This window comes from Apus apus, chromosome 7 (genome assembly GCF_020740795.1).
Source record: "Apus apus isolate bApuApu2 chromosome 7, bApuApu2.pri.cur, whole genome shotgun sequence".
NCBI lineage: Eukaryota > Metazoa > Chordata > Aves > Apodiformes > Apodidae > Apus > Apus apus.
In genome coordinates this window covers 4,431,474-4,445,645 of record NC_067288.1, presented here as the reverse complement: position 1 = coordinate 4,445,645, position 14,172 = coordinate 4,431,474, and the positions used below count along the sequence as shown (strand labels likewise).

Genomic DNA, 14,172 nt, shown 5'->3' with positions numbered 1-14,172 from the left:
ACTGGATAAAAACCAGCAAATTCACTCTCAGGCTGCATGCTCCCTGCTTTTTTAGGTTCCAAATACCCATTTTGAGCCTTTGCTTCCAGTTCAAATAACTTTATCACCCACCAACACGGGAAACTTAAGATCTAGATAAATTAACTTCCCAATGAAGATCAGTGCAACATTATGCAGACTAGACAGAATTAGGGGTGAGCAATCCAGGAACTGCAAGTCCAGGAACTGCATTCACTTCTGACATGGCAGAACTGAAATAAAACTCAGAAGCAGGACCTAGTATTTTAAAATCTCACCAGTGTATGTCTTGAAACATTAAAAACAGAGCAACATGACCAAATGATGACCAAAACTGAATTTGAACCCACAAATAAGACTCAAACACTTTATATAGAGAAATTGCCAACTCTGACCATATCCAACACAACACTCAAGCAACTAAACACAGTACTTAATGCCCTTTTAAATCTTTGCTATTTTCTGTAAAGAAACCTAAAATGAAAAAACACAGAGAATAATAAAACATGGGTTATTGAGCAGTCCAAGATATATTGGTTTAGCCTAGACAAAGGGCTGAAAAAAGTAAACATATGAATGGGATGAGAACTCCCAGTGGCAGTTTTCTTCATTCCATTAGAGTCAAACATTGTCATCCAAAAAAAATCAATAATAAAAAATGCAAATACCACCATCTCTCTGGGTCACAGTTAAAAGCTACTCCTAAAAGATTAAAACCTGTACGGACACTGGGCAATATTCTGAGAGATTTATGGTTTACTTCCCCCTGCTTAGAAATGTCACAACAGCCAGAACCACGTGAATACTGGGAGGTCTGATGAGTATTTGCAACAGAATTCAAGGAAGCTGTGGTATTTGACACTATGTATAAGCTTCTTCCTTTTGGTCTCTCTATATGTATATTTTCAAATGAGAATATTTCAGGTGGGATATCCTGTAATTGGTATAAAGGGATTATACAGCAACATTACAGCACTAGAAACTGAATGGTTCCATTCTCCAGTCTATGCTTTGACAAAAAGACTATTTTCCAACTCCAATTTGATTTTGCTGAAGTAACTGCAAAATAGCCAGAGAAAAAGAGTACAAGTATAAAGTGCAGTTTCATGTCAATCCTTGCTTCTCACAATATTCAGAATAAATCTCACGGCAATCTTTTGCTTTTGCACTTCCAGCACAGTTCAGTATAGGAGTTAATAAAAATGAGTCCTTCAGCTACCAGAAAGTTAAGGCAAATTGGAAGCTTATGTTTGGAAGGCTTTGGTATCAATATTCAGTATTCAAAAATGAATAATTCAAAAGCCCACACAGCATCAACCACAATCTTGAGGTTCTTGTGCCACTTCCCCTCGCTGGAGCAGAAATCGTTCATTTATCTGCTGCTGCACATGGTGTTTGTCCAGCAAAGGTAACAGAAAAATTGAGGTACTGGCTGGGAGCCATAACAGCAGCTCTCCAAAGGATCCATGTAGGTGGGAGTTATGATGGGGAAATTCAGAAAGCAGGATGAGAATACCCACACCAGCTTTTTTTATCCTCTTTAAAGAGTAAAGCAGTGCACCTAAGTGAAAATCTCAGACGTTGATCTAGTTATGTACAAAAGAGTACACAACCCCAAGACTTCTCTTGCACATTTGATAGGTAAAAGCTTCAACACATCTTAGAAAATAATTATCATACCAGTCACCACAGAGACCAGAGACCAGTCACCACAAGCCACCTGCCACAGCTGGACACTTTTCTCTCTCACAAGAGAGAAAAAAGCCAAAACACAATGGGAATTGAAGCTAAGGATTAAGATAGTGATGAAGCAGAAACATCTCCTCCCAAACTGAGCCCATTATCACCCATACACCTCAATAACCATGAAATCACTCCTGAAATGGATGGAGGGTGGCAAACCCCTCTGGTATACCCTGCCTGCCACATAAATGGGATTCAGTACAATTGGCTCGCAAGTAGAAGACTGCAGATTTGCTACAATTAAGGTCTGCTGCCTTTGGTTTCAAAATAGCCAGATAACATTTTTATGTAAGTTAGGTGAAGAGACCAAAGCCTTTAAGCACATGGCTAAATACGGAAATACCAACCTAAAGGATCTGGCAACCTAGCCTCACTGTATTAGCAGCCGTGGGGGGAACCTTGTCATCCGGCCAGAGCTCCTGCCTGCATCAGCAACTCCTGACTGACAGCTGAGCTGTACCAGCCTCCCTCTCCGTGTCCCCAGGGAAATGAATTGCATGTCTGATGACTAATTCATTACTGGGATTTGTGCTTAGGCAAGCCCGAGCCCAGATCATGCACCTTCCAACGCTGAATTCCTCCTCAGCCGGAAAGCGAGCGGGTGCACATCTGCTCCCTCCTGAGCACGGCATTAGCATGAGGCCACAGCAACCCAGCTCCATCAGCTGAGAACAAAAGCTGGAACTGAATCTGTAGGAGATGGCTGAAAGCAGGAGAAACTGAAAGGGAAATTGGTACAGATCAATTCTAGCCGAGCTGCATGGGTATTTCTGAAACTGGATGTGCAGGCTTGAAAGCTCTTCTGTCTGTACCTTTGGAGCCTCTGAAAGTCAAGCTCAAAGTTCTATTTAACACTGACAGTAGCAAACCAACCCTCCACTGAAAGAAGACATGGGTGCAGCTAACACCAGAGCCAAAGACACCAGCTGGAGAAGAACAGTGTCCACATATACCCCAAAACGTGAGCCAGGAACCAAAAGCAGCCTGGTAAACTCCTCTCTGTGCTGCAGCCCCTCCGAGAGCCAGGGGACCAGCCCCCTACCCTGCTCCTGGCAGGGTACAAGCAGGCACGTGAACCTGTTCACCCCCTTCACTACCCTTCTTGGCTCTTCACCTTCTGAGACTTCACCACAAAGAAGGCATCTGCTGAAGAGAACAGTATTAAAGCTGTGGCAGGGCTCCCCGTTGCTGAGGTGTTGCTAAAACTCACACCTGATATGGGGTATTTTTGCAGGATCTGAGGTGCTCACCAGAAACAACAGCCACCTTCCAGCCAGGATCGTTGCAGCAGATGGGGCTCATCAGGTGTGGCAAGCCCTGCAAGCTCAGCATCCTGTCTCAAACCTATCTGCCTCCAACTGCTCCAAATTTCATTCACAATCCATATTTTACCAGCTGACCCTGCGAGACATGGAGCTTTAATAAACAAGTCTTATTGACGTCCTACTAATTAAAATTACACCATAAATGAAGACTGTGTGTTAAGAGCATCGACTGCAACATCTGAAAACCATGAACACAGCTTCTATACACACAATTATCACTTGTGAACACTGATGTTAGTCCAGTTTGATCATGGAAATGCAAAAGGAATTCTGACTTCTCTTTTCCTTTACCTGGGAAGCCTTCTTGTCTCAAGGCAGATTCAGTGAATTGCAATCTCCTAAAGGCTTCAAAAGGACACAAACTTCCAAGAAATCTTTTCCTGCCCCTGTGTTCACTGAGGTCCAACCAGAACTAAGCCTTGACCCAGGCTTCCTAATGAAGAAGTGTATTCTCCTGTGGCTGGGCATGGGAGAAACTGAACCTTCCCCTTAGGCTGCTGCAGAGCTCAAGGACCATTTGGCAAATATAAAAGACTACGAAGTAACACGGAACGTGGTATCAGGCTCTCAGCTTATTTATTTCCTTGCTTTCTAACTGCTACTTCTGATTAGGGAAGACAGAGTCAGACCAAAACGCTGAACAACAAGCCAAATTCCATAAGCCTATTTTATAGAATTTACCTTATAGCTGATATACCTTGTATCAGCTAATCCTGCCCATTATTACCTCATTTTAGTGCATTGCCTGTGACTCACACCTACAGCTGGGCTCACAAGGGAACTGCCTTTAAAAAGCATACCTGGGTTCACAGATTAGCAACCACACTAAATGTGCACTAAAACCACAAAGATATTCACAATGAACTCATAGAAATGAGTTAGAGTAGGAAAGGATAAGAACAAAGAATGGGGGTTTAGACAGACAATGCCCTTTTTTCCCCTACAGCTGACATGTTATGGGACTGGACACCAGACAGGAGAGTTGGTACTGAACTGCTCCACCTCTGCAGAGGTAAGGGGTTCTGCAGAGCTATCCTGGAGAGCTGGGGGGAGACAGGACACCAGCAAAAGCCATAATGGAATAGCAGCCTTGGCCACATGTCAGAACAAGTCTGACACTGTGGGACAAGATAGATCTGGAGTTAACAGCCCGCTCACACCGATCTCTTCAGCTTCTCTGCACTTTGCCCCACAAACACATAACAAGCCTTTATAAAGGAAGGCGAAGCAACTACAGGAAAAATAAAACCAATATTATAAACACAGTCTGGATGCCAAAATTGCCTCTTTTTGCTATTTAGAGCACACGTTTCAGCATGCAAAGAACTCTCACACCCCCCAAAACCCGTGCCTGAAGCTATAAAGCACATGCAAAATAAATTGCATTTATATTGGTATATTATGGCATCCAATTTCTCCCCTCCCAATCACACTGCCTGCCTTTCTTGTTAAGTCAAATAGCCTGTCAACTTCTCATCAAGAAGCAGACATTGGTTTTTCATCTCCTAGGAGATAAACAAGGCTTCCCCCTCTGCAGAGGGGAAGTTGAGCTGCTGAGTGAACTGTCAGTGCCCACAAATGGCTTTGCTCTGTGCCCGTTGCAATGCCAGTCACCTTCCCAGGCAGAGCAAGAACTGCTTTAAAAAACATATTAGTGTTATTTTCATGTAGTTTTCTTTGTGATTTTTTGCTGAACATACAGAACTCTGACTCACAGTGCTGCTGCCATACAGCCAAGGAGTGTTAGGTACTCTTGTCATACCACATGTTAGTAAAATATTCTTTGTATTTCTCTACAGTTTTCTTGAAGCTACACCCCTTCTGAGTTCACAGGGGAAAAGTACCATCAGATCAGACTTTTTTTTATATTTAGGCCATACTACTTCAGGGGAAAAGGGTTACCACAATCAACAATAACCAAATGGCCATATAAAAACTGAAGAAAAAATTTTTGAACTTAATTTTTTAACTTTGGCTTTGTAAAACTAAGGTGCTGTAAATGTTGCAGTAATTGAAGATTATGTATTTACAAGAAGTAAAACTACGTTTTAAAATTAATTCCTTACATACTTTTGCTTATAAGGGGTCAAAGCTGCAAGACTACAGAAACACTGTAAACAAAACAGGTGAAATACACAATTAGCCTTCACTTTTACTTCAGGAATCAGGAAAAAGAAACATGACCAGGAGTGGGTTGAGTTCTTACCAAACGCTTGCTAATTTTTAAATTACTTAATCAAAGAGACAGAGCTTCTCATGTTCAAAGACCATTACTGTGATAGCCACTGCATGGCCTTACAGCAGGTTAAGGTAACTCAACTGAAGGGGCTGATCTAGCAGGAGGGTGCCCAGGGACAGCATTCACTCCTACACTGCATCACTCAGAGGCATCAGGACTCCATGGGGTATTGGCAGGTTGGCCATTTTTCTGAGGCATCTTCTAAGCAACTCCAATGTAGAAGAATGAGCTTTCCTTCCAGGGACATTCTGCTCATTCCCTTTGCCCACAGCATGCATTTTTAAAGAGAGAGAAACCAATCAAATGTAATTCATATTGTATTATTCACCAAGTGGCTATAGTCTCATCCAAAATCTTAATTGTCTAATAATTCAAGTCACCTACTTCAAACACAGCTCTAAAGGAATGACTAGAAACCCAGAGGCTGTCTCCTACACACACACACACACTAAATCTTGCTGTTGAGATGTCTAGCACAGTCTTTTCTTGAAACAAAGCAATAAATACTGGCCTCTTGTGTATACATGTGCAGCACTTCTTAATGTCCACAGCCAAAACACTGCTTGATGTTTCACTGTTGTCTCAGGAGTGCCTCAGTGAAGGCACAGCTGTCTGTCAATCTTCCAGCTTTGGGAATCTTTTCCTGCTCTCCAACCCTCGAGTTTTGACCACTAACATGAAACCTGGCACACACCAGTGAAATTACAAGCGCTGTTAATTCCTCTTAACCACTAACAAGGGAACAGATTGGCATTTTTAAATTACTGGGAAGCAAATGCAGGAAGGAAAAATAAAAAAAAAAATTAAAAAAAGACACAGTTGAGCATTTCTGATGTTGCCGTTTCCCTACGTACATCATCAAGGAATGATCTACAGCCCTTCTGCAGCTGGACTGATAAGCTGCTGGCAGCCTCAGAAAAGAAGCCTGTCTCTATGTGCAGTCCTTTCATACAGGTCGACCTTGACAACCAGGTCCAGCTTTCACTGTTGCCTCCTGAGCTACACTCAGCTCTTTGATTATCCCAGGTTTAATAGCTCTTAGGACTCAATACCAAAGGATGCTTAAGAAAAAAAAAAAAGGGTACAGAACACAATTACATAGCAATTAACTGCCCATCCCTAAGCCCAGAAACAGCCTTGAACCTACAGTATTTGGTACACTTTGAATTCAAGTTCTTCGCCTGATGTGAACACTCCAAAGTTCTCTGAGCTGCTGGGGAAGTCACCCAGAATGCATCAGAAGACAGAGGAAAAGAAAAAAAGGCTTGCTCAGCAACAACACCAGCTTCCTGGCTTCTGCACACAGATGAAGCAGCAAATCAACCCAGGAGAAGGCCACGGGGCAAATGGAAAGTGTGAGGAGGCTCAGCCTTTCCACCAACCACAGTCACAAACTTCCTTCAGAAAGAAACAGTCATCTGCACAATCCATCTCTTAAACCAGGTCCCACCACAAACTTCTGCATGGCGATCGCTTCACACCACAGCACGTCTGAGGAAGCCACCCTGTCACAGCACAGGTTGGGCCATGTTGCTCTGAGTGAACAGAAAGCAGCACACGTGGGGACAAAGCAAGCACCATGGCCAGTCTCAGTGCTGACTTGCTGTGACACTGCACTGCTTTTGACAGGGAAAATTATTTTTACATGAGAACAAGGTACTCATCAATAATTTTCATGCAGGCATCTGTGCTCCAAATATTTTGGTGGCCATCCAGCTATTCTCTCACACAACTCTGCACCTCACTCCAACCACACACACTGTTTATCTTTCAAATTTTATTGCCCAAGGGTAAGAGAAACCAGACATCACCTCCTTCTTGAAATGCTGGTATGTAGCCAAGTTCTCCTCCTGTCCACCATTTGCATGCTCTGGAAGCTAACATTTTAAACAAGATCAAAAGCCTGTTTTTCTATAGCTAATCCAATACCTGGCATCAGGTCTCCAACTGAGAAGAAGACTGATAGGGATTGATTTATTTATGTTTACACACTAGTTATAAATACAGAGGCCTCCAGACTGAATTACAACCTGCACAGAATCAAGGACCAGCATCTAGGGTGTAGGACACCAACTGTCACATGCATCCTTCAGAAGGACCCCAGTCCCCATGCCCTTTGTGGGTGTGCAAATAAAGTGAAATAAAGACAAAGCATTCATCTGCTTGTAGTTGCTCCACAGGAGGCTCATGTGAAGCCCTTCTCTTGAAGACTCCCTCAAGCCTAAGCATTCAGTTGTAAACAAAACCTCAACCTGTTACAAAGTAAGCTTATGCAAATTGAAGTCAATGTTTATTTTGAAATAAAAAGACATCTGTACACATACAGACAAACCTGAAACCTTTTGTCAACCCTAAAAAGCCTATCTGCATATGACAAAGGAAAATTGTCAACCTCATGGCTTCCTTTGGAAAAAAAAAATAATGTGATTTCCCACATTCTGCTTGTTCCCTAAGATTACTTATCACTCTAAAGAATACTATTTAACTTATTTAGTAACAGAAATAAATTCAAACTAAAGACTTGTAACTGTCAGTTAACACAGTAAGTGCTTTACAAATGAAAGCAGAAACTAGGGTGTAACCACACAGGACATGCTGCCAGTGCTGGCACTTTCCACATGTCCCAAACTTCTACCTCTTGCTTTTCCAATCTAATGCAAGGTAAATAGGTGAACATACAGATTTCAGGTACCAGCAGAGGATCTTCTTTACCATTAAAGATTTTTCCCTACCAATCAAATGTTATTTTAATATCACCTATTCATTATGGGTTTGACTTCTGTCTCCAAGCAACCCTACTCCTAACTCCTACACTGTTACACCATTCCAGCCCCTCAACAACAGTGATGCCCATTCAGAAGGTGCTGCTGGAATTCAGGATTGGGGTTAAGCAGAATAAGGAATCTCTAGAATAAGAGGAGACAACAAAATGCTCTCATACCATCTGATAGTACACAGTTTGTTTACACGAGTATTAAAAGGAAGGTTAAATTTCAATATCTAAAAGACAAATACTCTAGGAAATAATATTTAAGAGCGGACCCTGTCCATTCAAGCAGATAATCAGAATGAATAATTTACAGCCACACTTTCATTTCCACTGCAGCTGAGAAGAGCTGCATCATAAGGAGCTTGGGGAGATGCCGACACATCTGCTCACCAAGTGGAATAATCAAAAGGACTCCAAGCAACAGTGGTCCAGTAACCCGTTTTACTCAGGTAACAAATGGGACAGGAAGCAGTGGGAGGAATGCAAAAAAAAGCATCATGCTCATGGTGAGGTCAGTATTACATGCTTTTACAATACTGCACATTCTGCCTGGGAGAAAACAAGCTCTATGCTGGGTTTTCACCTCTAAATTGTCAGTTTCTTCCTAAAGGCAGCTCAGGGTCAAGGAAGGGTACCTGCTCACAATGATCTGGCACACTTCCATGTGGATCTTCTTGCCGTGCTACAAGGACTTGGAAACTGAGAATAACATCACAGCAGCACCAATTAATCCAGACTGCTCCAGTAACAGTAAGCAGCATGTAACAAACAGCTAACAAAGCAAACATGCATCAAAGAATTCTCCAGAAATTCAAGCAAGTCCCATCATACCACTGGGAATCAAGCATCATTTGATACTTTATCCAGTGATGTGTACAAGATTGAATTAAGAGACTACATACTAATTTTGTACAGATGCTGCTCAGGTAGAAGGATGGTGTGGCTTCAGGGAATACATTGTAAAAAGATGATGAGCATCTGGAGGAGTAACACTGGCATATAGAAAACTGTCATTACAAAGTAGACAACAGAGGAAAAAAGTATCTTTGAACAGATTAAAGAAAACTATCTACAGCTGGTAACTGCCACAAAAGACACGCATACTGTCTGGTATAACTCTTGCAGTAGTGTCAGGGGATGGCTATAAATAATACCCTCCTACCATACAGCCTTGACAAGTTTTGTTTATTCACATCTACACAGTTTTTGGTTAACAGCACAGTCTGTGTTTTTTACCCAAAAATAGAACAAAGCAGATGGACAGAGGTATGATTCAATGCAGCACAACGAGAAGGGTCACCACAGAACTAGATAACCAGCAGTGCAAAAATTGCACCATTTAGATCCATGATTCTGTTCCTGGCAATGCTTCGTCCACTAAAATAGCACAAGGACCATCAGCTACAGAGCTTAAGTCATTCCAGAGTCAGCTTTGTTTATCCACATCCCAATCACAAACCGGAGATTCACAAAAACAAACTAAATGAAAGCTATTTATGATGGATGGTTCACCTATTGCCTGCCTTGCCTATTACTTACAACATGCCTTGGTTTAGGTAGCACTTTCTTGTGTGTTTTAAAGAGTTTCCAAAATGCTTCCAGCATACTACTACGCAAGCCAGAGCATTTCTGTATGCATACAAATGTTACCAACTGATAGGGTAAGCAGCCTGCAGCAGAAATCCAAAACTCATTCACAAGTCCTGAATTACACAGCCAGCTGAGCAGAATAGGAGCTAGGAACAGCCTCAGCTTTGGTACACAGAACTCCCTTTTCTTCACAGTCCAATGTATAGGTTAGCTTTACAATACATGTAAGGTAAATAAAACACAACTCTGCACTTCTACAGTATGCCTGTGATCAATTAGAAAATGGATTTTAGTTAGAGAGGCCTAAAATGAGATGACTTAAGGCCCACACTAGGAAGCTGGGTTTCAGCAGCACGTAGTTTCTGTTTCAAGCTCAAAATACACAGAAGTATCCATCACAAAATCAGCATTAAATTGGAAATATGCAGATCAACAGGCTGCTACTTCCTTCCCAAAGTTCAAGGGACACACACAGTTTTCAAAAATGAACCCAGACACTAAAAAAGCAAAACAGTCTGTAAGCAGAGCAAAAGAGAGGGAAAGAAAACACTGAAAAACAAACTTTAAAAAACACCAAACACCAGGAACATATTCAAAAAACACTTCATAAACAAAAGGTGAGGGAATTAGTGTAACTGCTCTCTACTTAAAGGTGGATTAGGCAAGACAGAGTTAAATATGAGTGGTTCAAAATGGTTTTGATTATTTCATTCTCTACAGTACACATGGAAGAGACCAAATCCCAACCAAAATTAAGAGAATATACTTTTCCTACAACGTTAGGTCCTTTTGCAGAGGTTTTTAAACCACTGAAGGTGGAAAAAGCACAGGTTAAAAGTCTGTAAACATTTAGAAGAGCATAAGTATAACATTGTACCATTTTATTCTTCACCTTCTCTTGCTTTGCCAAATACATTTATACAAACATCACAGCACATTACAGAATGCCAGTATACAACAAGCACTGAAAAAAAAGAAATCAAAATGCTTAATTATAACACTTCAGAGATAGCAACTCAAGTAGCAGTAAACTCAAAGCTAGCAACTCAAAGCCCATTTTGAAATGCTAGGTATCTAAAGTAAAACCCAGTAAGTCAGATTAAAACATTAGACTAGAAAATTTTATTAGCATAGACACCATTTACTTCCATTATCAATAATAAACTGATGGATAGAAGAAACAAACAATCTTGTAAATGCTCCAGTCTTCCATAAACCTAATGCTGGGCTTTCAAGCAAATTAGTAAATTGTCTTTAAAAGTTAATAAAGATAGTCAGTCTGGCCTACACAAAACACTTCAGTTCCTCTTAGCTAGAAAACTGGCTTTATGCTGGTGGGCAGAAAGATTTGAGTGGTATTTAAACAATTTTGCCACTCAAAAAAATAAAGGAAGATTTCTCTTTTGCTAATGTATTGCTGGCAAGTTCTCCTCAGTTTCCCAAAGATAACCCATATATTTTAGATGATGCTAGGACCATAACCTTTAGAAATCTAGTTCTAGGACTAGGGCTTTAGAGAAAAGGTTGATTGATTTAACAAAATTAGCAGGCTGAGTCAGGTGAGCAACCAAGTGCAAGGTTGAACCTAGGTATTATACTTGTCTGAGCACTGCTTTCAAATAAGTTTTCAGCTTAGGATTATGCCTCTGAAGAGTATAACTAAAGACTGGCCCATCACATTTAGTCTAACTACTGCAGTTTTTTAAAATTCTAATGAAAGAGCAGATAGAGTTGAATAAAAAAGCCTAATATGCCACATTATTTTAACTATGTCATATCTCACTTCCCAATTCTAATCAACACAAGAAAGTAGTTAATAAGCTAACAGTAATAGGGACGAGCATTATTCATGTTACCCAACTGACTATACTGGAAGCAGCAGTTGTTCTGCTCTATAAATACACAAGAAAGAAGCTCAGAGCCACAGGCAAAAAGGTTAGGGAAATTAACATTGTGCTGCAATCAAAGTGAAAATAATAATGGTAAGGAGGTTAAAAACAGTTTGAAATCCACATGAAGGGCAAGAAAGTAGGGAGTGAAGCAACATAAAGGCAAAAAAACATTCAGCACTTCAAAGACAACTAAAGGACGAAGATAAAGAAAGTAAAAGGCTCTACTGAGAAATTTTGAACAGATCATCACTTAATTAAACAAATTATTAAAAATACAGAGAGCTTAAAGCCAAATACTGAAATTAAATAATCTAGAATGCTCAGTGGCAATAAACACATGCAAACAAGAAAATATACTCATGTCCACATACGAGAGGTAGCACAGCATTCATGGAGGACACAGAACGAAAGATTGAGACTCTTCCAGTTCAAATCACCAGTAGCAAACCAGGGACCAGTATCTCTCTAGCACAGTTATCTGCCAAAGTGACTGTCACAGGAAAACAAAGGTCTATTCTCAAGCGATGAAGGAAGAACTTCTACCAGTGAATATCCTTATAAGCAAGAGGAATCCAGCTGTTGAAATCCCTAACTATACAAAGACATTTATTGTCCTAATGACAGAGGACAAAGAGTTCTAACAATCAAAAATAGCACATAGGCTGTGAAAGGCCAGGCACTTGCCCATCAGTGTCTTAAGTTTACCAATTTAGGAGGACTGAGGACAGAAAAGTAGCAGGACTGTGTGTTCAGCACCCAGTGCCAAGAAAAACATGATGCTCAGTTACAATTTGCTTACCTTCTATAGAAGGGGCCTGGTCCACAGCTGCATATAGCATTTCTTTCAAAGCCTACAAAGGAGAAAACAAGAAACACAGTTAGCATTAAAGGAAAAATAAAAGAGCATCGTTTTGACATGCCTGTTTGAAAACCAAAGCAATTAAAGTCCTTTTATCCTCCAGACTGACACAAAAAGCTATGGAACGTGACATCAACACTATCACACGTATTTCAGCTAACAAGAGAAACACAAGTTCATGTTCACTGACTACTTTATCTAAGGCCTGTTAGCTTACCAATCTACAAAAATTATCCTAACTGTATTTTTCAACATCTTCCTTTAGAAAAATGTTTGCCCGTTGGTAGGATGTTGAAGGTTTACATTAAAACAAACCCAAAAACTGTTGCGTGACATGGAGAGGAGTTTGTCAAGGCAATCGGAGAAAAAGCAGCCTCAGGGATTTATTATCACTTATCTAGGAGTACCAAAATACACATCCATCTAAAAGATGAAGACAACATGATGAAGGAGATTAGGGAATCGGAGGTTGATGGCTTTCTCTTGAGGTGGAAACTGAAGGACAACATTAACAGTGGACAGAGTTATTAAGCAGGTCTTCACATCCTAGAGGCCCTGTGAGTTGCCTCACAGAGGCCACAGAAGCAGCCACTCACCCATGCTCAGATTGCTGGGGTGAGAGATGAGCAGTGCAGGCAGCAGCACCTGGAGACAAGGTGGTACTACAACCAAACCCTGAGCAGGAATCAATCCCCTTACCAGAGCCAGGAGGAAGGCATGACACCAGAAACCTCATCGCTTGCAGCTCCTTTTCAGAAGGCCTTTTTTCAGATACTTCTTAAGCTACTAGTATTGTTCCAGTCATAGACTAAAGATTTGCTCTCTCTCACAGCACAAGGGCAAGCAAGCATCACACAAACTGAATTCAGATTTATGGCCGAAGTAATAACTGAAACCATAATTTTGGAGCTAGAAGCCACCAGGATGGGCCTATTCCTACTGGAAAGCGGTTTGTTTACAGGCACCACACATAACTTGACAAAGACAGGCATCTTAATGCACATACTGAACGTGAATGGGCTTCACACCCAGCTGCTACAAGAGCTAGATTTTATTCCCTCACTTCTAGGGCCACAGAGACCACAAAAGTAATTCAGGTCTTTCTAGTTCCTGTCTTTTCTGCCTGTTTCCCAACATATCCTATACTTCCAGAATCCTATACCCCCGCACGTGTGTCATTGTCCCCCGGGTCAAAACACCCCAACCTAAGTAACAAACACCCTAATACCTCTAAGGTAAAAAGCACAAACTCAGCAGTTGGAAACTGAGCACTGTTGTAACACGATGGTTACAATCCTGTTAAGTAAATACAAGGTCTAAAGAACATGTCTGTTTATCACAAGGTATCTCAGGTGGCAGGCTACACTGGCAGCTCAGACAGCTCTCAAAGGTCTGGCTTCTGAGTCCACAGAGGGCTCAACAAAGGTCACTTGCATAATTGTTTTCCCAATTGAGCCACTGCCTAGTGACCCTCATTCCAGTGGCACAGCTCTCCTCCACACTCAGAGCTTTTTAAAAATTCCTCCCAAACACTGGCCACTTCAGTCCTTTTCCCCCCCATGACTCACTGGTCAGCAGCACATGAACAGCCTCCATGCCAATCAAGTGGTCAAAAAGCCTTCCCCCTTTTTCATCCCACTCATCATCCTCGCCGACCTGGACATTTTTCCATGAACCACGTGGCATAAGACAAACAAACCCAAAGAGATATCAAATTGAGAGTCACTGTGAGAAGT

At 41.3% G+C, this 14,172-nt stretch overlaps 1 protein-coding gene across 1 annotated transcript in view; it reads right to left on the bottom strand.

The window, feature by feature from the left end:
- Positions 1–14,172, bottom strand: part of XPR1 (xenotropic and polytropic retrovirus receptor 1) — a 102,603-nt gene that overhangs the window by 83,658 nt on the left and 4,773 nt on the right. The window contains exon 2 of the mRNA XM_051624634.1: positions 12,377–12,428. Coding sequence (XP_051480594.1) covers positions 12,377–12,428 — 52 coding nt within the window. The remainder of the gene's footprint in view (positions 1–12,376; positions 12,429–14,172) is intronic.